The sequence below is a fragment of the Salvia hispanica genome, chromosome 1 (assembly GCF_029641045.1).
Source record: "Salvia hispanica isolate PSC_SH4W2 chromosome 1, Shi_PSC_v1, whole genome shotgun sequence".
Classification (NCBI taxonomy): Eukaryota; Viridiplantae; Streptophyta; class Magnoliopsida; order Lamiales; family Lamiaceae; genus Salvia; species Salvia hispanica.
In genome coordinates this window covers 25,836,219-25,855,922 of record NC_142692.1, presented here as the reverse complement: position 1 = coordinate 25,855,922, position 19,704 = coordinate 25,836,219, and the positions used below count along the sequence as shown (strand labels likewise).

Genomic DNA, 19,704 nt, shown 5'->3' with positions numbered 1-19,704 from the left:
CACTCGTTACTATTACTAATACATTTCCGACTTTTCAAATAGTACATAGATAAATAAATACTCCTAAATCAGATAATAAATATTAAATATAAATAAATGACCAATTAATTTCTGGTCAATTGTGAAGTGTAAAGTCGTAAGCCGTGGGTTGGGTGGACTGGACTAACTTTTAGCTTTCGAAAGTAGATTCCAAAAAAAAAAAGATTTTCCGTTCTCTTATAAATCCGCTTTTCATTCTTTGTACTACTATTTGTTTTGTTTTTAAAATGCATAAATAATGTGATATCAATTAAAAGGTGGACGAAGAAAAGTTAATTTCGTGGCACTTAACAAAAGTACTACTATAAGAGGGGTGGATGGAGTCTTCGGAGTGGAAGAATGCAGTCAAGGACAACTTTTCTTTTTTTAGAAAAAGATGGGTAAACCGGATTACAATAAACTAACCATATAAGAAATATTTAAATCTATATACTTCATCCGTCGGCAAATAGGACACCCGTTTTTTTTATTTTAGTCTATCCGCGAATAGTAGTTTTGGTTCATTTTTACTATAGATAGTAATAGGGTCTCACTTTCCACTAACTCATTTCACTCACATTTCAATTAAAGCTAATATATACGAGTGAGATCCTCGTTCTACTAACTTTTTTCCATCCACTTTTTTTAATATTTCTTAAAATCCATGCCGCTAAGAAAATGGACTCCTAATGACGAACATAGAGAGTAGCAGCCAACTGCTGAAACCTAGTGGCAGCGACTCCAAGGTGAAAAATAATTATAATGACTTAAAAGCTTCAAAATTAATGATTCTCTTTATTCTCTTTGTTTTATTTTCTCAAATATTTTTTTTTATCTTTACTTTTTCATGAAAAACTTTCATTATAAATAAAAACAAATTATTTCATAGTACTTGTATCTTGGATGACTTCCACTATTTGAAATAAAGATTCTTAGATTAACATATGACAAATTTATTTAGCTTTTGCAAAGTTTGTTATCTTTATTCTATTTGAAATGAATGTTATTAGATTTTATATTATGGATTATTTGCTCTAACTTTTGTAGAAAATATTATCTTTATTCAAAAATCATCTTTTGGTTCTGCGCGATCGGTTAGCTTTAAAACACAGTTCTAAAGTAATTAATTTGATTGAATTTTCAATTTATCGATTGTAGATGATGGATTATGCATTAGAAATACAAATGATGTTTTGTTAGTTAAAAATATACAGTACTACACATATATGAATGTAGAGAAATGATATGCTACATACCTTATGTGGGCTCCTTATGTGAGCACCACTCTTGTTTGACACACGTTTAGCGTCGTTCGTTTCGATTTATTTATTTAGCTTAATTCTAATACATTAAAAAATGTTATTGCAATTTTTAATTTCACAAAATTCATAAAAATCAAAGCTTGATTTATTATTTTATTCATTTATTTGAAATTATTGAGAAATCGAGCAAATCGAGCTTTGATTTTTATGAGTTTTGTGAAATTAAAAATTGTAATAACATTTTTTAATGTATTAGAGTAAAACTAAATAGATAAATCGAAACGAACAACCCTAAATGTGTGTTAAACGAGAGTGACACTCATATAAGGAGCTCACATAAGGTATGTATCATATCATTTCTCTATGAATGTAATATATATAAGGGTAATTTTATAAATTATTACTAATCTATTATAGTAGTACTTATTTTAAATTAGTAACTAAATGTGATTTGATTTAAAAATATTACTACTAAAGTTTATAGTATGTATTAGTCATACAAATATCTATTAAAAAAGAAGTAAATTATGAAAATTAAATTGAAGAACTTGAAAAGAGAAAGATAGTAGTGCTCCGTAATAAGAAAATGTCAAAATTGGTCCTGAACAGATGCTCATTTTATCATTTTGGTCCTTAACTTTATCTTTTGAACTTTTTAGTCCTGTACATTTCAGATCGAATGACAATCGGTCCTTCCGTTAATATTTAACGGTTAACGGACAATTAGTGAAATTTTGACTAAATTATAATATTAATCTATAATTAATTAAAATAAGATGAATTAGAAAATAAAAAAATTGTCTCTCTCCCATCCTATCTCTCTTCTCTCTTGCGGCAATCAGTTTCCATGGGCGCCGCCACCTCTTCACCGTTTCAATTCATGAATTGACTAATCCAATCCTCGATTAAGCTAAGGCAATCTCAGATCACTTCAACTAGAATTTTTCATATGCTCCTTTTCCTCTTCTCCCTTTTTCTCTCCACATACACCATTAGACTGCCACGCTGACTCCATCGACGCCTTCCACACTCCCTGGCTCTCTGACTGCTTCTACTCCGGCAGCTCCATCTCCGTGGAGATGTTTTATTATGGGCAGTCATATAACACAATTTATCCATCTCAATAAAGATGTTTTATTTACTGGTTAATGGGATTTACAATACAATGTATTGCCAATTAATGTGTTAAATACAATGAGAAAAATTAATTGAATGTACTATTAGTGTAAAAAAGTTTGTATAGGTAAGCAGTGAAAGAAGATACAGTTAGCCGTATAAAGAAGATGATTTATTTCTGACGGATTGGGGCTAGGGGGAGCGGAAGGAAAAGATGAGAGTTCCCTCGGCGGAGACGTCGAAGGACGGGAGTGAGAATTGCTGTCGAAGCTTCCATAGACGGTGAAGGTGCGGAGGTGGCAGCGGTAGGGGGAGGGGGTGGGGATGGAGTAGCAGTTCTTCTTGCAATCGAGGGGGTTGCTGTTAAGGTTACGATTAGGAGTTGGTAATTGGTCAAAATTGTGATTAAAATTGTTGATCGTTAAATATTAACGGAATTGTTAACGAATGACCAATTGTGATCCGATTTGAAATGTACAGAATCAAAAAATTCAAAAAATAAAGTTTAGGATCAAATGATAAAATAAGCATATGTTCGGGACCAATTTTGGTCTTTACTCATGAGAAAATTATCAAAAAGAATCGAGAAGCTATATAGTTAAATTGGAGTCAACCCTACTAGGCCTAGCTTCTACAACGACAAAATAAGTTCCTACCGCTAGCTATCGATGATTTTAATTTTTATTGAAGTTTGAATTAAATACTTATTCCGTCTCAATAAATATGAAACATTTATTTTTTTTGCACGAGATTTTATATAGTGTTGCTGTGTGAGTTAAAGATGAGAGAATAGAAAAGAGGAAAAAATAAAGATAACGTTATTTCTATTTTAAGAAACATTTATTTTTAATGAGATAATCTAAAAAAAATATTTTATTTTTAATAGGACAGAAGAAATATTAATTAATATAGTGGAGTACTACTAAGCCTTAATCTTTGGGGTATAAAGTGTACACTTTTACTCCTTGTTTCCGTGTATTCCCTTGGTACTTCCTTAGTCAGATAAAAAGTATTATTCCTTCCGTCTCTTATTAGGAGTCACACTTCAGTTTCTGCACTCATTTTATAAAAATAATAATAAATAGTTATAGTGGAGAAATGGTAAAATAAGAGAGAGAATAATATAGAGAAAAATGAGTGCAGAAACGGAAGTGTGACTCCTAATGAGGGACGGAGGGAGTAGTAATTATTTTTATACTTCCTCCATTCCATAAAGTAGAAATGAAATAGAGAGATGAAGAAAGAAATAAAATAAGACAGAGTACAGTAAATGAGAAGAAATGTGTTGACTTTCATTTAAAAAAGGAAATAACTCCACTACTATAGAATGTACCAAAATAGTAAAATGATTCCACAAGGGAATAAAATATTAGTGTCCTTGTTTCCATGTGTGCCCATAGTACTTCCTCAGTCGATAAAAAGTATTTTTATTAGAATATTAATGAACGACATAAGTGTTTTAGTGTAAATTAAAAGAAAATGAGATTCACGAAAGAAAACTTACTATCAATAAAACAGGATAAATTTGGTGGACTATGCAAAATGAAAAACAAGACTATTTTTTTATGCATGATGCATTAGAACATCCACAATGAGAAGGGGATCGGGCGGACGATCCGCGAAAAATCGTCCTCGGGCGAGATCGTCCGACCATTGCAGGAGGACGATGCATCAGGCGCTCGAGTGGGACGACCGAAAGTTCGTTCGCTTGGGTTGATCGCCCGATGCGTTGCGCGATGCCTCAGGCGCCCATTGCAAGGCGTCAGACGACGACGACCGAAGACGAGCGACGTGTTTTCATATTTTTTTTTAATTTGTATCTATAAATATATTCCATTTTCACTCATTTCTCACACAATTTTCACACATCTCTCACATCTCACACAACATCTCCCAATCAAACATCTCTCTTTCACTCACTCTTCCAAAATGTACGCTTGCATCATCTTGCACAACATGATTATTCACGATGAAGGTCCAAGAGCTGACGATTGGTCCGACAATGAAGCCGAATCGAGCGCAAGTCATGCAACCTCGCCGGTCATTCGAGGTTTAGCCTTTGGAGTCAGTGAGAGATTACAAGCAGAGGAGAATATGCGCAGCCGGCAAACCCATCTTCAACTCATGAGCGACATGGTTGAAGAAGTTTGGGCATGTAGGGGTCGTTGAAATTGTTTAAGTAATGTATGTTTTGCTAGTTTTTTAATTTAATATCTAATTTTGCTATTTATTTTGTGTAAACATAAAAAAATAATATTAAAATTGAAATGAAAAATGGATAATTTATAGGGCGGACAATGGGGCGAAACCATTGCAGAACAAAGAGGCAGACTAAGAAATGTTGATATGACAACTACTAGGGCATTCATTGTGGATGCTCTTAGGAATTAATAGTACTCTCTCCGTCCCGCTTTAGGAGTCCCGGTTGATCAATTCGGGCATCCCGCTTTAGGAGTCCCGGTTGGGATAATGATGCACTTTTTATTAGCACTAAATAAACCTGCAAGTATACAGAGTAGATCTAGTATAGCTAAAGGTCAGTACCGGATATCGAACACGGGGAATATAGTTGCAACTGGCTATTATGTACTAAGCGTCAAATACTATCTAGAGAAACAAGAGAAGTTTTGGATTTTTGAAAGTAAAAACAATTAAAAGCAATCAAACAACTAAATGCAATTAAATCACAAAGATAAAATATGAGAGATAAGAGAATTCCATGGATGTGCGTTCACAGTTATGGTTATACAAATTCCAAACTACAATACCCTAGCACAGTTATTACTTTGATAGAACGAGTCACCTAGCTTATGCTCATGCGATACAAATGTTGATTACAAGATTAGGGTTGTCAATCCTAACACGTAACTCCTAAAAGCTCCTAAGACCCTTGAAAAGTCCTCACTCTCAATTAACAGTGCCGTTTTAAAGGAAGCTAACTGTAGTGTCTACTAAGTGGATCTAACTCGCTAGAACTCTGTCACAGTTATGAAGCAAGTTGTATTGAATCATACATAATTGTGTCACTCAATTATGAAGCATCATGATTAACTTAGGGAAGAAACAAAGTAAAAACAAAACAGATATTAAATAGAAAACGGAATTGTATAACCAAAGTTGCTACTAACACATCCAAAGAATCCTATGAATTTAGTTAGACATAATTGAATAAGCTAAAAACATAGAATGGAGTGAAAACAATTGGAACATAAAACTAAAGCAAATAAAACCCGTAGGTTGAATCCTTGCCGTTCTTGATGTTCTTGCTTCTTTCTCCAACCCCTTGCACAATGAAGAACTCTCAAATTTATGCTATGGAAGTAATTGGCAAAAAGATGATGAAAGATTAGGGTTGGAGGAGGAGCTATGAAAGCTCCCCTTTTGGGGGCTAAGGAAGGGTTCAATTTTATGAATGAGGTTATGGGGTATATATAGGCTTTAGAAGGATTTAAATTTGGTAATAAGTGTCCTCCAAGCATTAGTAAATATGTAATTTTCGTTCCCCATAGTAGAAGGAAAATATTTGGCTTCACAAGGTAAGATCTTCTTTCCTTCTTCAAATTCCCGCATAGACTGCAGCTGGCAGCTTTGCGCGACTTTGGTAGAACGGCCACAACTCTCTTCACAGAACTCTGATTGAGTTAATTCTTGAACCATATTGAAGCTCTTTTCAAGACGAAGAGAATGGTGTGTAGAACGCTCCGATCGGACTTCAGGATCGCCGGAAAATTGAGTTTGAAGACAGCTGTCGCGCGCCGCGTTTCTGTGGCGGGTCGCCGCACCTTGGCCAGCGGTCGCCGCGCGCAGTCCAGTAGCTTCTGACTCCTTGTGGCGGTCGCCACGCACTTCCCGGAGGTCGCCGGGCGTGTCTTTGTCTCCACTAAGCGCCGGCGGTCGCCGGAAGTGTTACGGCGGTCGCCGGAGAAGCTCCAGATTCCTACTTAGCGTTTTTACTCCCTTTTTTGGCTCAAATATGCACATATCTCACAAAACATGTTAAAAATACCAAAATAGATAAAATATGCAAATAATGGATATGTAATGCAACTTTGACCTTAAAAACGGGCCAAATAATGGCCTTAAAACCGTACAAAATCCGAGCGTATCAACTCCCCCAAACTTACATTTTTGTTTGTCCTCTAACAAAACAATAAAGACACAAGAATAGACGCACGGAATGCACAAAGACTAGACGTCATAATTGCCTCAAAAGATGAAAGAATAGATTAAGTATGGATTAACACAATCAAATCAAGCAAGGCTTAATAGTGCACTTTCATTACTAACTCGTGGAACACCTTGAATTCAAGCACTCACATGTGGCAAACTTCCAAAGATGGGAAGCGTTCTTTCTCTCACTCTCAAAGTGTATAAAGGTAAAGTGTAAATCACTCAAATCATGCATCATGCAAAGTTTACTATAGGCTTGCTCAAAGTCTAATCCCTCCTCTACTCAATGTGATTAAGCATCAAAAGTCCGAAAGGTCTTTCTTTTCGGTTGTAACGTAGGCTCTTTGGTAGGTGAGGAATATTTGGCTAAAAAGTGACTTGAATATAAAAAAATCCCAAGTAGAGTTAGGATGACTCCACTTTTCTAAAACTTAAGGCACTTCTAACACTTTATTTTTCTCCTTCAACTTACTTTCAATCCTTCGTTTTTTTTTTTCACAACCTTTCACACATATTTTTCTTTCTTTTTTTTTTTCTATTTCTTTCTTCTTTTTTTTTTCTTTTACACATCCTTTCTTTTTTTTCTAAGATCAAGCACATATTTGGAATTTTTCTCAATTTCGCAACTTGTACGTTCTTAATATTAAGCACACTACTTTTTATACTTTCCTCCTTATCTCTCCAATTCCTTTACAAAAGAAGATAACAAAACTATACTAACCCAAGGAATTGTCCCCCCATTTATTTTGGCTTCCAAAGAAAAGGCTTAAAGGCTCAAAATTGGCTCCAAAGGAAAAATTGAGAGGGTCGAAAATTTTGGATATAAAAGTAGCTAAGAAAAGACGGCCTAACATCCTCCTAAATCAGCTTAAACACTATGTAAACTTAGGCAGACTAAGAGCAAGTTCTAGAAACATATACATGCATACAGATAAATCACACAAGAAAGAATTTAAGGCTCAAATCTCACAAGATAGAAGCACGATTCAAGGCGAACAAGCAATTCACTAATTATGCACCTTTTTACCAAACCATCAAATCAAAACGTTAAGCCATACTTAAACATAGATGGAATGTAATATCATCGGCAACTCGATCTAAAGTGTGTCCCTAAGCATGCGTGTTTCTAAGTTCTTCATGTTAAGTTCACGACATGGATTCAAGAAAACATTTTAAACAACAAGATTCTCCTACGGGGTTTTGAAAAACAAAATAAAAAAAAAAACTTAAAGCAAAAATAAAACCATAAAACAAAAACCTAAACTCACGGTCCACCACTTCATCCCCCCAAACTTATTTACAACAAAGTGTAAAATAAGTTTGTAGAGTCGGTAGGGACGTGAGTGAACTACTAAGAAGAAAACATACCTTGAAAATTTTCGCGCAGAGGTTGACGGGGCGAAAATTTGAAAAATTCGAAAAATCGCGCTGGAAACTGTGCTCAGGTGGCGGGCCACCGCGGCCTGGCCGGCGGTCGCCGCACATCGTCAGATTGTTCCAGCGAGCAGGTGGCGGACCGCCGCAGCGCTTGCAGCGGTCGCCACGTAAGGGTCAGAACCTGCGAATTTTTTTTTTTTTCAAAGCAGAAAACAAAACAAACAAAAACCAAAAGATACTCAAAAACTGGAAATAAATGGTTGGGTTGCCTCCCAACAAGCGCTTATTTTTCGTCTTTAGCTTGACGTTCTTTGAAGCTCATGTTATCCCCCATCGTGGGAATTCCTTTGGGATGCCTTTGTACCTACAAATTCGCAGTGTGAGCATAGAATGAAGAAAATTATAGTAGGATACAACACATAGTATTTGGCAATCCCCCAAACTTGAACCAAATCAAGGTGTAAGATAATCACATGCAAGACAAAGTAATCCACATTGATTCAAAAATCATCCCCCATCAAGATCTCTATCCCCCACTAATTTGCAAGAATTTTCAACAATAGACCAAGACATGCAAAACAATATAAGCTCAAGTATATACACAAGTCATGCAAGATAAAATAGCCTCACAATGCTATGAACATGAACTGTGCGTATCAACAATCAAATCAACGGGGTATTCAAATTTCATCCACAACAAGAAGTTAATTCCAGCACACCCAACAATGATCAATTCCAATAAATCCAACTCACAAATTCACCAACAAAATATAAAAAGTATATCATCCCCCATCAAACTCCATGGTAAACTACCAAAATATATACCAACAACAAAGTCATCCAATAAAAGTATTCAAGATCAAAGCTCAGAAATTATAAGAAGAACGTACCTTGCGTTGGTTGACAATTGAGCACAAGAACAATTCGGTAGAATCCAAAGAATTTAATTGAGTAATGCGAATTTGGAGTGTGGGTGTGTGAATAATGTGGAGAAATAGAATTTAAAGAGAGGGGAGGAAGTGATGCTAGGGTTAGAAAGAAAAAGAATGAAAGAATGAAAGAAGGAACATACCTGATGTGAGAATCTCGCGTCTAACACGCTGCGGCGGTCGCTGACTGCAGTTCAGCGGACCGCCGTGGATGGCCTGTCCTTACTGTTCTTCTTTCGGCGGGCCGCCACAACTAACGCGGCGACCGCCAACCCTGCTCCAGATTTTTTTTATTTTTTATTTTTTTGTTTTTTTTTGTTTTTTTTTTTGTTTTTTTTTTGGAGAAAAATGAAAATAAACATAGAGAAAAAGTTTTTTTTTTTTTTTTTAAAAAAACGAAAAAAAATAATTAAAACGAAAATTTTAAAACAAAGTGAAAATAAAAATAAAACTAGAAACTACTAAAAACAAGAAAGCTATCAACATTGGACTTTATACCTCACCCATGCTCTACGGAGCTTATCAAGTGCTGCAGCAGAAGATTGTGCAAACACAGAATGTGACAATGGACACAAAAGATTGAACCCACACAAATCGTACCTCAGATATTTCGGACAACTTCTTAGCTTGAACTTGGATTTTTCGGTTTTGCTCCAACTTTTCCTCCATGCATGACTTAATTGTGAATCTTCACCAAAATCAGCTTTGACAGCAATAAAAGGAATTAACATTATAGAAAGAGAGGGTTTGAAAGAATTAACCACAGTTTTATTTGTCTCGTCTTCTTCAACCTCATGGGAAGGCATGGTCATGGTGTCATCGTTAGGAACCTGCGACTCTGGGGACTGACTTTCAGGCGGCGGACCGCCGCAAAGTGGTGCAGCGGCCGCCGCCGGCTGCTCTGCATCTATGTCCGAATCGGCCCCGGATGGCTGTGACGTTCCCGGTGGACCGCTGTGAAGATGTGCAGCCGGCCGCTGAGGATGATCAACGGCGGGTGAGGGGTCAGTTTGTTCCTTCTCTTTTTCTTTACTCCCTATTGCAGTGGCAAGATTCCCCACATTGTATTCCAATTCCCCCACTTGTGCGACAAGACTTGCGAATCCTTGCTCTAAAAGGTCGGTGTTTCTTTCCAAATTCATCAACCTCTGATTGGTCTCCTTCCTATTTTCTTGTACCTCAATGATGCAAATTTCTAACCGTTCCTCCCAATTGGTGCGGGGCTTTTCCTCCTTTTCTTCTTCAATGATTGGTTTTTCTTCAAAATATGGAAGTATCGCCTCAGTGATCCTCTTGCTAATGTTTCCAAGTCCTTCATTGATCTCTTTGCATTTCTTTTCCATGGACTTCATCGTGTTTTCCATTCTAATTCCTTGTTGTAAACTCTCCTCTCTATGTCTTTCAAGTTCTTGTACTATGAATTCAAGTCCACGGCACCTTTGCTCGGATTCATCATTGGTGGTGTATGCCCATGTCGGCTGTCTCCAATATTGAAACGCATCCATTGTTGCGCTCCTTGCTCTCCTCAAGTACATCAAAAAAAATCAAAAGAAAAATAAAATTAAATAATATTACACTCTAAATTAGTATAATCAACCTTTCTACAATATCAGCTTAAAGCAAAAATATTCCCCGGCAACGGCGCCAAAAACTTGATGCACTTTTTATTAGCACTAAATAAACCTGCAAGTATACAGAGTAGATCTAGTATAGCTAAAGGTCAGTACCGGATATCGAACACGGGGAATATAGTTGCAACTGGCTATTATGTACTAAGCGTCAAATACTATCTAGAGAAACAAGAGAAGTTTTGGATTTTTGAAAGTAAAAACAATTAAAAGCAATCAAACAACTAAATGCAATTAAATCACAAAGATAAAATATGAGAGATAAGAGAATTCCATGGATGTGCGTTCATGGTTATACAAATTCCAAACTACAATACCCTAGCACAGTTATTACTTTGATAGAACGAGTCACCTAGCTTATGCTCATGCGATACAAATGTTGATTACAAGATTAGGGTTGTCAATCCTAACACGTAACTCCTAAAAGCTCCTAAGACCCTTGAAAAGTCCTCACTCTCAATTAACAGTACCGTTTTAAAGGAAGCTAACTGTAGTGTCTACTAAGTGGATCTAACTCGCTAGAACTCTGTCACAGTTATGAAGCAAGTTGTATTGAATCATACATAATTGTGTCACTCAATTATGAAGCATCATGATTAACTTAGGGAAGAAACAAAGTAAAAACAAAACGGATATTAAATAGAAAACGGAATTGTATAACCAAAGTTGCTACTAACACATCCAAAGAATCCTATGAATTTAGTTAGACATAATTGAATAAGCTAAAAACATAGAATGGAGTGAAAACAATTGGAACATAAAACTAAAGCAAATAAAACCCGTAGGTTGAATCCTTGCCGTTCTTGATGTTCTTGCTTCTTTCTCCAACCCCTTGCACAATGAAGAACTCTCAAATTTATGCTATGGAAGTAATTGGCAAAAAGATGATGAAAGATTAGGGTTGGAGGAGGAGCTATGAAAGCTCCCCTTTTGGGGGCTAAGGAAGGGTTCAATTTTATGAATGAGGTTATGGGGTATATATAGGCTTTAGAAGGATTTAAATTTGGTAATAAGTGTCCTCCAAGCATTAGGAAATATGTAATTTTCGTTCCCCATAGTAGAAGGAAAATATTTGGCTTCACAAGGTAAGATCTTTTTTCCTTCTTCAAATTCCCGCATAGACTGCAGCTGGCAGCTTTGCGCGACTTTGGTAGAACGGCCACAACTCTCTTCACAGAACTCTGATTGAGTTAATTCTTGAACCATATTGAAGATCTTTTCAAGACGAAGAGAATGGTGTGTAGAACGCTCCGATCGGACTTCAGGATCGCCGGAAAATTGAGTTTGAAGACAGCTGTCGCGCGCCGCGTTTCTGTGGCGGGTCGCCGCACCTTGGCCAGCGGTCGCCGCGCGCAGTCCAGTAGCTTCTGACTCCTTGTGGCGGTCGCCACGCACTTCCCGGAGGTCGCCGGGTGTGTCTTTGTCTCCACTAAGCGCCGGCGGTCGCCGGAAGTGTTACGGCGGTCGCCGGAGAAGCTCCAGATTCCTACTTAGCGTTTTTACTCCCTTTTTTGGCTCAAATATGCACATATCTCACAAAACATGTTAAAAATACCAAAATAGATAAAATATGCAAATAATGGATATGTAATGCAACTTTGACCTTAAAAACGGGCCAAATAATGGCCTTAAAACCGTACAAAATCCGAGCGTATCAGATAAACTAATAAAAAAGGCCTACAAAGTAAGTCAAAAAATGTCAAAAAGTGGATCACAACATTCACTACAACATTTTTTTTTACACACTTAAACATTTTCTTAAAACATGTGTCCGACTCAACTAGGGGCGGACACAGAAAAAAATACTCCCTCCGTCCCCCATTAGGAGTCACACTTCCGTTTCTGCACTCATTTTATAAAAATGATAATAAATAGTTAAAGTGGAGAAATGGTAAAGTTATATTTTTGGTGTTTTAGATCATTTATAAGGGTTTTTATATAATAATTTACATTAAATTTGAATAAATTTTAAAAATTTATAAAAGAAAATAGTTTAAAAAATATTTTTATTAAGGGCTTTAGCCCTACCTTATTTTTATATGGGTCTGCTTATGGACTCAACTGAGACTCCTAAAGTGGGGTGGAGAGAGTAATAGATAAGAAAGAGCAATAATGCAGGCATTAATGCGTATAGTTGGTACTGCCTGCTACCTATCATAATTATCACGTTTAATCCAAAGTTGTGTACTGGTAGCCAATGTTAAGCTGCGCAATAAATGTTTATATGCTTCAATTTATCCAACTAATGTGATAACGATTTTCTATTTTCATTTTGTACAAGGATATATCGCATGGCTCCAATCGGTCTACGGCGACTCACAAGTCACAGCAAATAGGCTTTATCATATCATATTCATATATATAAACAAAGTTTGGGATAAAATTCAATAGTGCTTGTAATTTGTAAAAAATGGAGTATTACATTCTTGGTTGTCCACGATTGAGGTTAAACCAAAATTTGTTTTGCCCAGTTGGATTTTCCAACACAACGTTAATTAAATACATTTACTTGTATTTGAATCATTTGATATACTTTTTGCTTAGGTTGGCAACATATCACAGATTTGTCAAGTTACGGCCGCCACCCCAAAGCATGTCACTTTTTCAATACCCTATTCCCATAATTCAAACTTATGACTCATCACATCAATATAATTTTTGTTGCTCCCGACTAATTAATTTTCATAAACAGAAATTTATTAAATTCAGATCCTTAAAGTTTATAACTAAGCACTTTGCTGAAGATGCTTCATATTATTAAATCTTACTAATAAAAATTAGGAAGTATATACTATATTGCATAGTAGTTTCCATTCTGAGTCTCTCTACATCCAGCCTGGCAACCTATATTATTATACGATTATCATAATTAGTTAAAGATAATTAATTGAACCATATTTTCCTCGAGAGCCATAGTTTCTAGATTATTGGTAAACAACTCCAGAATTCAGGACACAAAGGTATCTTACTTAGCGTGGCCAAAGCTACACTTATTTTAGTGTATATGAAATTGAACATAAGCCAACTTGACAAAATTAAGACTTCATTTAAACACCATATTCATAAACCACAAGCGATTGAGTTTTGACTTTGTTTTGCTTTTTTGGGATAGAGGCAGAAATTCGAATGTAGGTACCTGCCATTGATAACTTTATTAATTTATTGACAAATTAGTTGTACTCCTATTTATTGCACACATACACATATAAATCCAATAGAACAGCTCATATAATACTAAAATACGGTATGAAAAAAGGTGATTAATTGAAACAAGAAATGGTCCCTTTGGGTAGCAATTAGCATAGACAGGACGAAAGTCAATCTTTCATACTAGCCCACAATTTAGTATTTACAAACGTCTAAAAAAGGCTTCTTCTTCATTAACCTCACCAACACGACTTCGTCGGCAACATATAAGCAAACAACCCTGAGCTCCTCATATTTTCCATAATAATTCCAATTCCATCTTTCCTTTTACTTTTTCCACATAAAAAAGTTGAACATCTCCTTTTACAATACACAGCATCAGGCTGTAAGTAATACTACTTAACTCGTGTGGTTGGCAGCTGACACCTAATTTTGAGAGAGAGAGCAAAAAATTTTCCTCAGATCTGGCGCTGCGATCAAAATTCGGTCTTTACACTCACGAAAAATGTAATCTTGAGGTTTGGTTTTGAATTTGTGTGTAAAACTCTGTTTCTGTTGCTGGGAATGGGGATCTGTTTGAGCAACCAGATAAAGGCCGAGAGCCCTTTTTCTACTGGCACAGGTACATGCTCAAATTCCCTCGTTTTAGTGTTGGTTGTATTTCAACTGTTTTTCTGCATTGCTCTGTGCTTGTTTTCTTGAATTTGATGTACACAAATGTAAGTTTGAATATGGTTTTATAGGTGCAACTTCTTCGAAAATGATAAGTGGAGATGGGACGGAGCTAAGCAATTCGAGCAGCAAGAGGTCCTCTGCATCCGTACCTCCAACTCCTCGGAGTGAAGGTGAGATTCTGCAGTCCTCCAACGTGAAAAACTTTGCATTCAGCGATCTAAAGGCGGCCACGCGAAACTTTCGCCCGGACAGCGTGTTGGGGGAAGGAGGCTTTGGTTCTGTTTTCAAAGGATGGATTGATGAGCATTCTCTGGCAGCTTCAAAGCCTGGTTCTAGCATGGTGGTTGCTGTTAAAAGGCTTAACCAAGAGGGCTGGCAAGGCCACAAGGAATGGTTGGTATGTCAGCACATTCTACCATACCCATTAGACTTCTTCTTTGTTTTTCCCTTGCCTATAACTATAATATTGCCATGTTTAAGTTGTAGCTTCGTCTACTTATACTTGTTTTGTTTCTTTCATATGTAGATACACCTTTTCATTGACATCCTTCCTTCGAATTGACAGGCTGAAATCAACTATCTAGGGCAGTTGCGTCATCCCAATCTTGTGAAATTAATCGGTTATTGCTTAGAGGATGACCACAGACTTCTCGTATACGAGTTCATGCCAAAGGGTAGCATGGAGAATCATCTATTCAGAAGTAAGTCAGTATAACATAGTACTAGATGATACCTTAATTTACTCTTCACTGTATATTCAGCACGATCTTTGTATTTCCTATGTACTTGACAAGTTCTTATCCATGTAACTCTAATGGTGAGTGGTGAATTAGGAGGATCTTACTTCCAGCCGCTTTCTTGGAGCCTAAGAGTGAAAATTGCGTTGGGTGCCGCAAGGGGCCTTGCCTTCCTTCATAATGCAGAAACAAAAGTGATCTACCGGGACTTCAAGACTTCTAATATCTTGCTTGATTCGGTGGGTACATCTAGAGCATTTACTGCTGTTTTTTTGCCTCTCTTGATACATACTATTTGCTCTCTATTCTCATTTCTTGGGGGCTTTGCTTTATGCTTGCAGAACTACAATGCCAAACTCTCTGATTTTGGATTGGCCAGAGATGGGCCAACAGGCGACAAGAGTCATGTCTCCACTCGAGTCATGGGTACTTACGGATATGCTGCTCCCGAGTATCTATCCACAGGTAGGATGATATGGCATGATTAATTCATAATTGACATGGTTTTATGCATCTGCTTCTTTTTTGTTGATCTTAATTGGGCGATGCCTTGCATTTTATAGGCCATTTAACCACGAAGAGCGATGTATACAGCTTTGGAGTGGTGCTCCTGGAGATTCTAACCGGTAAAAAAGCAATAGACAAGAACCGCCCCACGGGAGAGCATAATCTGGTGGAGTGGGCAAAGCCTTACCTGACAAACAAGCGCAGAATGTTCCGTCTGATTGATAGCCGCATTGAAGGGCAGTATACAGTTGATCTAGCCGTGAAGGCAGCCACCCTTGCTTACCAATGCATATCTATGGATCCCAGAGCTAGGCCTGATATGAATGAGGTGATAACAGCCCTGGAACAGCTTCACGACTCAAGGGACGCCAATAAGAAGGACAAAGATCACGCCCTGAATAGGAAACGCCAATCAAATTCAAATACCGAACCTAAGTCCTGCAAGAGCAAGACCACTGCTGGAGGAGGGCGCCCAGCGTCTGCTTATCCGAGACCTGCTCTTTACGCATAGACGTCTTAGTTATACTTGCCTGTAAGCAAGCAAGCAACAAACACTCTCTGGTTGCCCCTTTTTTTCTGAAGATTGTACATATTCTTTTTTTGGGTATTCTGTAATGCATGTATTGGTGTAGCCTTCACAGTTTTGAGATTCTTGTGGTTGATGATATACATGCTGCTGTAATATTCAAATGGAGTATCTTTTATGTGTATATGAGAATTCTCATTTTATAAATAGAGTCAAGATTAGATAAACAAACATTCAGGAAGTAAAATTGATTTAAAAAACAAGTACTCCACTTAATTGGATGGAGTATAAATTCCTTCTCGTATCAAATGATATTCTGATTTATTTTGAATACAAGGAGTTTGGTTATGTTAATGTAAATATAGGATAAAATCATGTTTGTCTCTAAATATTTTTCAAAATTGATCAGATTAATTTGCAGAAAAGTAAAATACAAATATCATTTCACCAGTATAAACTACTCCATCAGATTCCCAAAATTCATAGTAATTGATGGTATGAGAATGAGTGTGTTTATGATATCAAAATCTCATATAGAAATTGGTGAATGATTTGTTTGCATTACTTTGACGGTGTCTACAATATTTGTGGGACTGGTAGTAGTATGAGTCATGACAGCAGAAATATTCATTCCTCAACTTTTCATAATAATTGAGTAAGATCAGATAAAGCTAAATTTGACAATAAAGAGAGAGAGGGACAGAGTTACAATGAGAGTGCATGTGTCGCAATCACTTGGGTGCCCAATTAGTCTTCGTTTCCCCATTGTTACAATTTTATAAAAACCTCCATTCCCAAAATCACGCTGCATATATTTATTTTATTTTATTACCTGAACTAAGCTGAAAATTTATACTAGCATTATTATTTTTATAATTTATTTCTATAAGTATTAGTATTATTTAACTTCTTTGTCTTAGTATATGATATCTCTTAGTATTCCTACATCATTAAAATTTAAGAGTGAAATTAAGAAAGAATAAAAAAATTCCTTAACCCTCAATCTGTTCCCTCCCTCTCTCAAAGTCTTCTTTCACCCTCTCTTCTCTATTTATTTTTTTCCTATTTAACAGAGCTAGCTACGTTTGAATTTGAATTTAAATTTAAATTTATTTATGTGCATATATTAATGTATACTACGAAAGAACAAGAATCACATGCACAAGTTTCACGCCCAATAAACTATGATCCCAACAACACAAAAGGTGATTATAGACAGTTTTAATTTAATACTATTTATAATTATAAATATAGAATACTAAGTTTTAATACTACTATACATGATCTAATAATAATTGCGAATAAGTGTGAGATTCGCAACTCTACTGAAATCTCAATATTGTATATTCCAATTAAAAATGCTACATTCATCAATGATCTTTCCGATGCATATTGTCATCTCTACAAAAGCTCAATGTCGTGTAGATGATAGAAGTAGGGATGTCAATGTAGCCCGCAATCCGTGGACCGACCCGAATAGCCCGTCAAATTTATAGGGTTAGGGCTGAAAATTTTTAGCCCGATAAAATTACAGCCCGATTAGCCCGCACCCGATTAACCCGCAACCCGTTAGGGCCAGACCCGAACACCCGATGGGCTGTCCCGAAAACCCGATAAAATTTCTATCATGCTATTTGTTTGACTCTAATTCGACACTTCATTGATTATTTTATAATATAGTTTACTAAAAAAATAACTTTCAATTTTATATATTAAATATATAAATTATATATTAACATAATAATGGATATACAAATTAGAAACTTCAAATTCACTGAAAAATATATTTAAATTTCTAAAACATGCTTTAAAATTTCTTTGATGTTTATGTTTTATTTTGCATAAATATAAAATATTAGTATTTGATCATGTTTATATTTGAGTTTAAGCATATATCTCAAATTTATCATAATTAAATATTTTACATTTTATAAATGTAACTAATTTTCACCATTATTTATTAGATTGAACGCGCGCTAATTTTATCGGTAGCAATCCGATTAGCCCGCTGGGCTAGCCCAATACCCGAGCTTTTAGGGTTAGGGTTGAACTTTTATAACCCGAAAAAATCACAGCCCGATTAACCCGCACCCGATTAACCCGCAACCCGAATAGGGTTGGCCCGAAACCCGGTGGGCTGGCCCGATTGACATCCCTAGATAGAAGTATATAGTACTAATACTATAATCTACTTATATAGTACTATAACCTACTAAATTATAGATCCAATAAAGCTTTTAACTGGCCGTCTTAGCTCAGCTGGTAGAGCGCGTGGCTTTTAACCACGTGGTCGTGGGTTCGATTCCCACAGACGGCGTTTTAGCTTCTATTTTAGTTTTCCTGTTGAATCCTTTTTATTTAAATTATTTTTAATTTTTGTTGGATAAATTTTTCCATTCGTTTCCAATTTACTCTTTACATTAATAGATAAAGTATTATACTAAAATTGATAAAATACAAAAGAGAAAGAAAGTAAAAAATAGATAAAGTGTTACTATTAGAGACTGTTGGATTTTCAAGATTGTATTTCGAAAAATTAAATATATTGTGTGTTTGGTTTATGAGATTGAATCTCATGATTAAATTCTGAATGGATAATGGGATAATTAGTCATAGTTAATCTCTTTTAATTAAAATAATCTTATAACTCAATTATAAAATATATCTTGATACTATTTTATCTAGGAAACAAAACGCCACCTTTTGTCGAGGATAACTATTGATTGTGGACAATGGGGTGGGTATATTATAGTTGTACATTACTCTACTCAAATTTACTTCCCTCGATTAATAAAGACCAATAGACTAATAGTGAAGGAAGGCCCAAATACACATTCAACAGGCGGAATCATTAGGCTCAAACAAACAAGTATGGCCCAAGTGCACCAAAATAATTCGATTATCACGGAATACAATTCGTGTACTATTCCTTGCCCTTTGTAGAGTTCTATAAACTCATAAGTAGGGTCTTATCCAATTCATAAAATGAAACCTTCAATCTAATTGTAAGAATAAGAAATTCAATATTGATCCAAATAAGGCATTTCATTTTAACTGTGTGTTGGCTAATTTTTAGGTTGTTTTCCCATAAAAGGACTCCTCTAGTTTTGTTTGTAAAAAAATGATAGTACAAGTATTTTATTTTAGTCAGTTTTTGTATTTCTATTTATTCTAATTGAGGTAATGTATTGTGCTACTTTGTCACAATAGAAATATCATCAGTTTTTTTATTTATATTTAGAGTGAACTATAAAAATGGTCCCTGGACTATGAGTTTATCTCGCTCATAGTCCATGGACTTTAAAAATATCGTCAGTAGTCTCTGGACTAAGGGTTTATCTCGAAATTGGTCCTTTTGGCTTTTTTTGGTACGAAAATACCCTTTGATATTATTTTGGGGGGTTTGGGCAATTTGGCCTTTTTACACTTTTAACATTTTAAATCTGATATTATTTTAGTTATGTACTAACTTTGATATTATTTCAATCATCATTTTTCCCTTTTGTCATCCTTCACTTTGTTTCTTTATTTCAATATTAGATTTAATTTTACAAAATTTTAAATTTTAATTTTTAAATATCAATAATTTTTTTTAATTATAAAAATTATTAA

The 19,704-nt window shown here is 35.7% G+C and overlaps 1 protein-coding gene and 1 non-coding gene across 2 annotated transcripts; both read left to right on the top strand.

Annotated features, from left to right (window-relative positions):
* Positions 1-13,867: 13,867 nt before the first annotated feature.
* Positions 13,868-16,276, top strand: LOC125222085 (putative serine/threonine-protein kinase PBL11). Its single transcript, XM_048124515.2, has 6 exons — positions 13,868-14,269; positions 14,391-14,719; positions 14,888-15,023; positions 15,156-15,298; positions 15,401-15,524; positions 15,623-16,276. The coding sequence occupies exons 1-6, from the start codon at positions 14,212-14,214 to the stop codon at positions 16,075-16,077; spliced, it is 1,245 nt and encodes a 414-aa protein (XP_047980472.1). The 5' UTR covers positions 13,868-14,211; the 3' UTR covers positions 16,078-16,276.
* Positions 16,277-18,336: 2,060 nt separating this feature from the next.
* On the top strand, positions 18,337-18,409 carry TRNAK-UUU (transfer RNA lysine (anticodon UUU)). Its single transcript has one exon. It is a non-coding gene; the product is annotated as a tRNA-Lys (tRNA).
* The last annotated feature ends 1,295 nt before the right edge of the window (positions 18,410-19,704 follow it).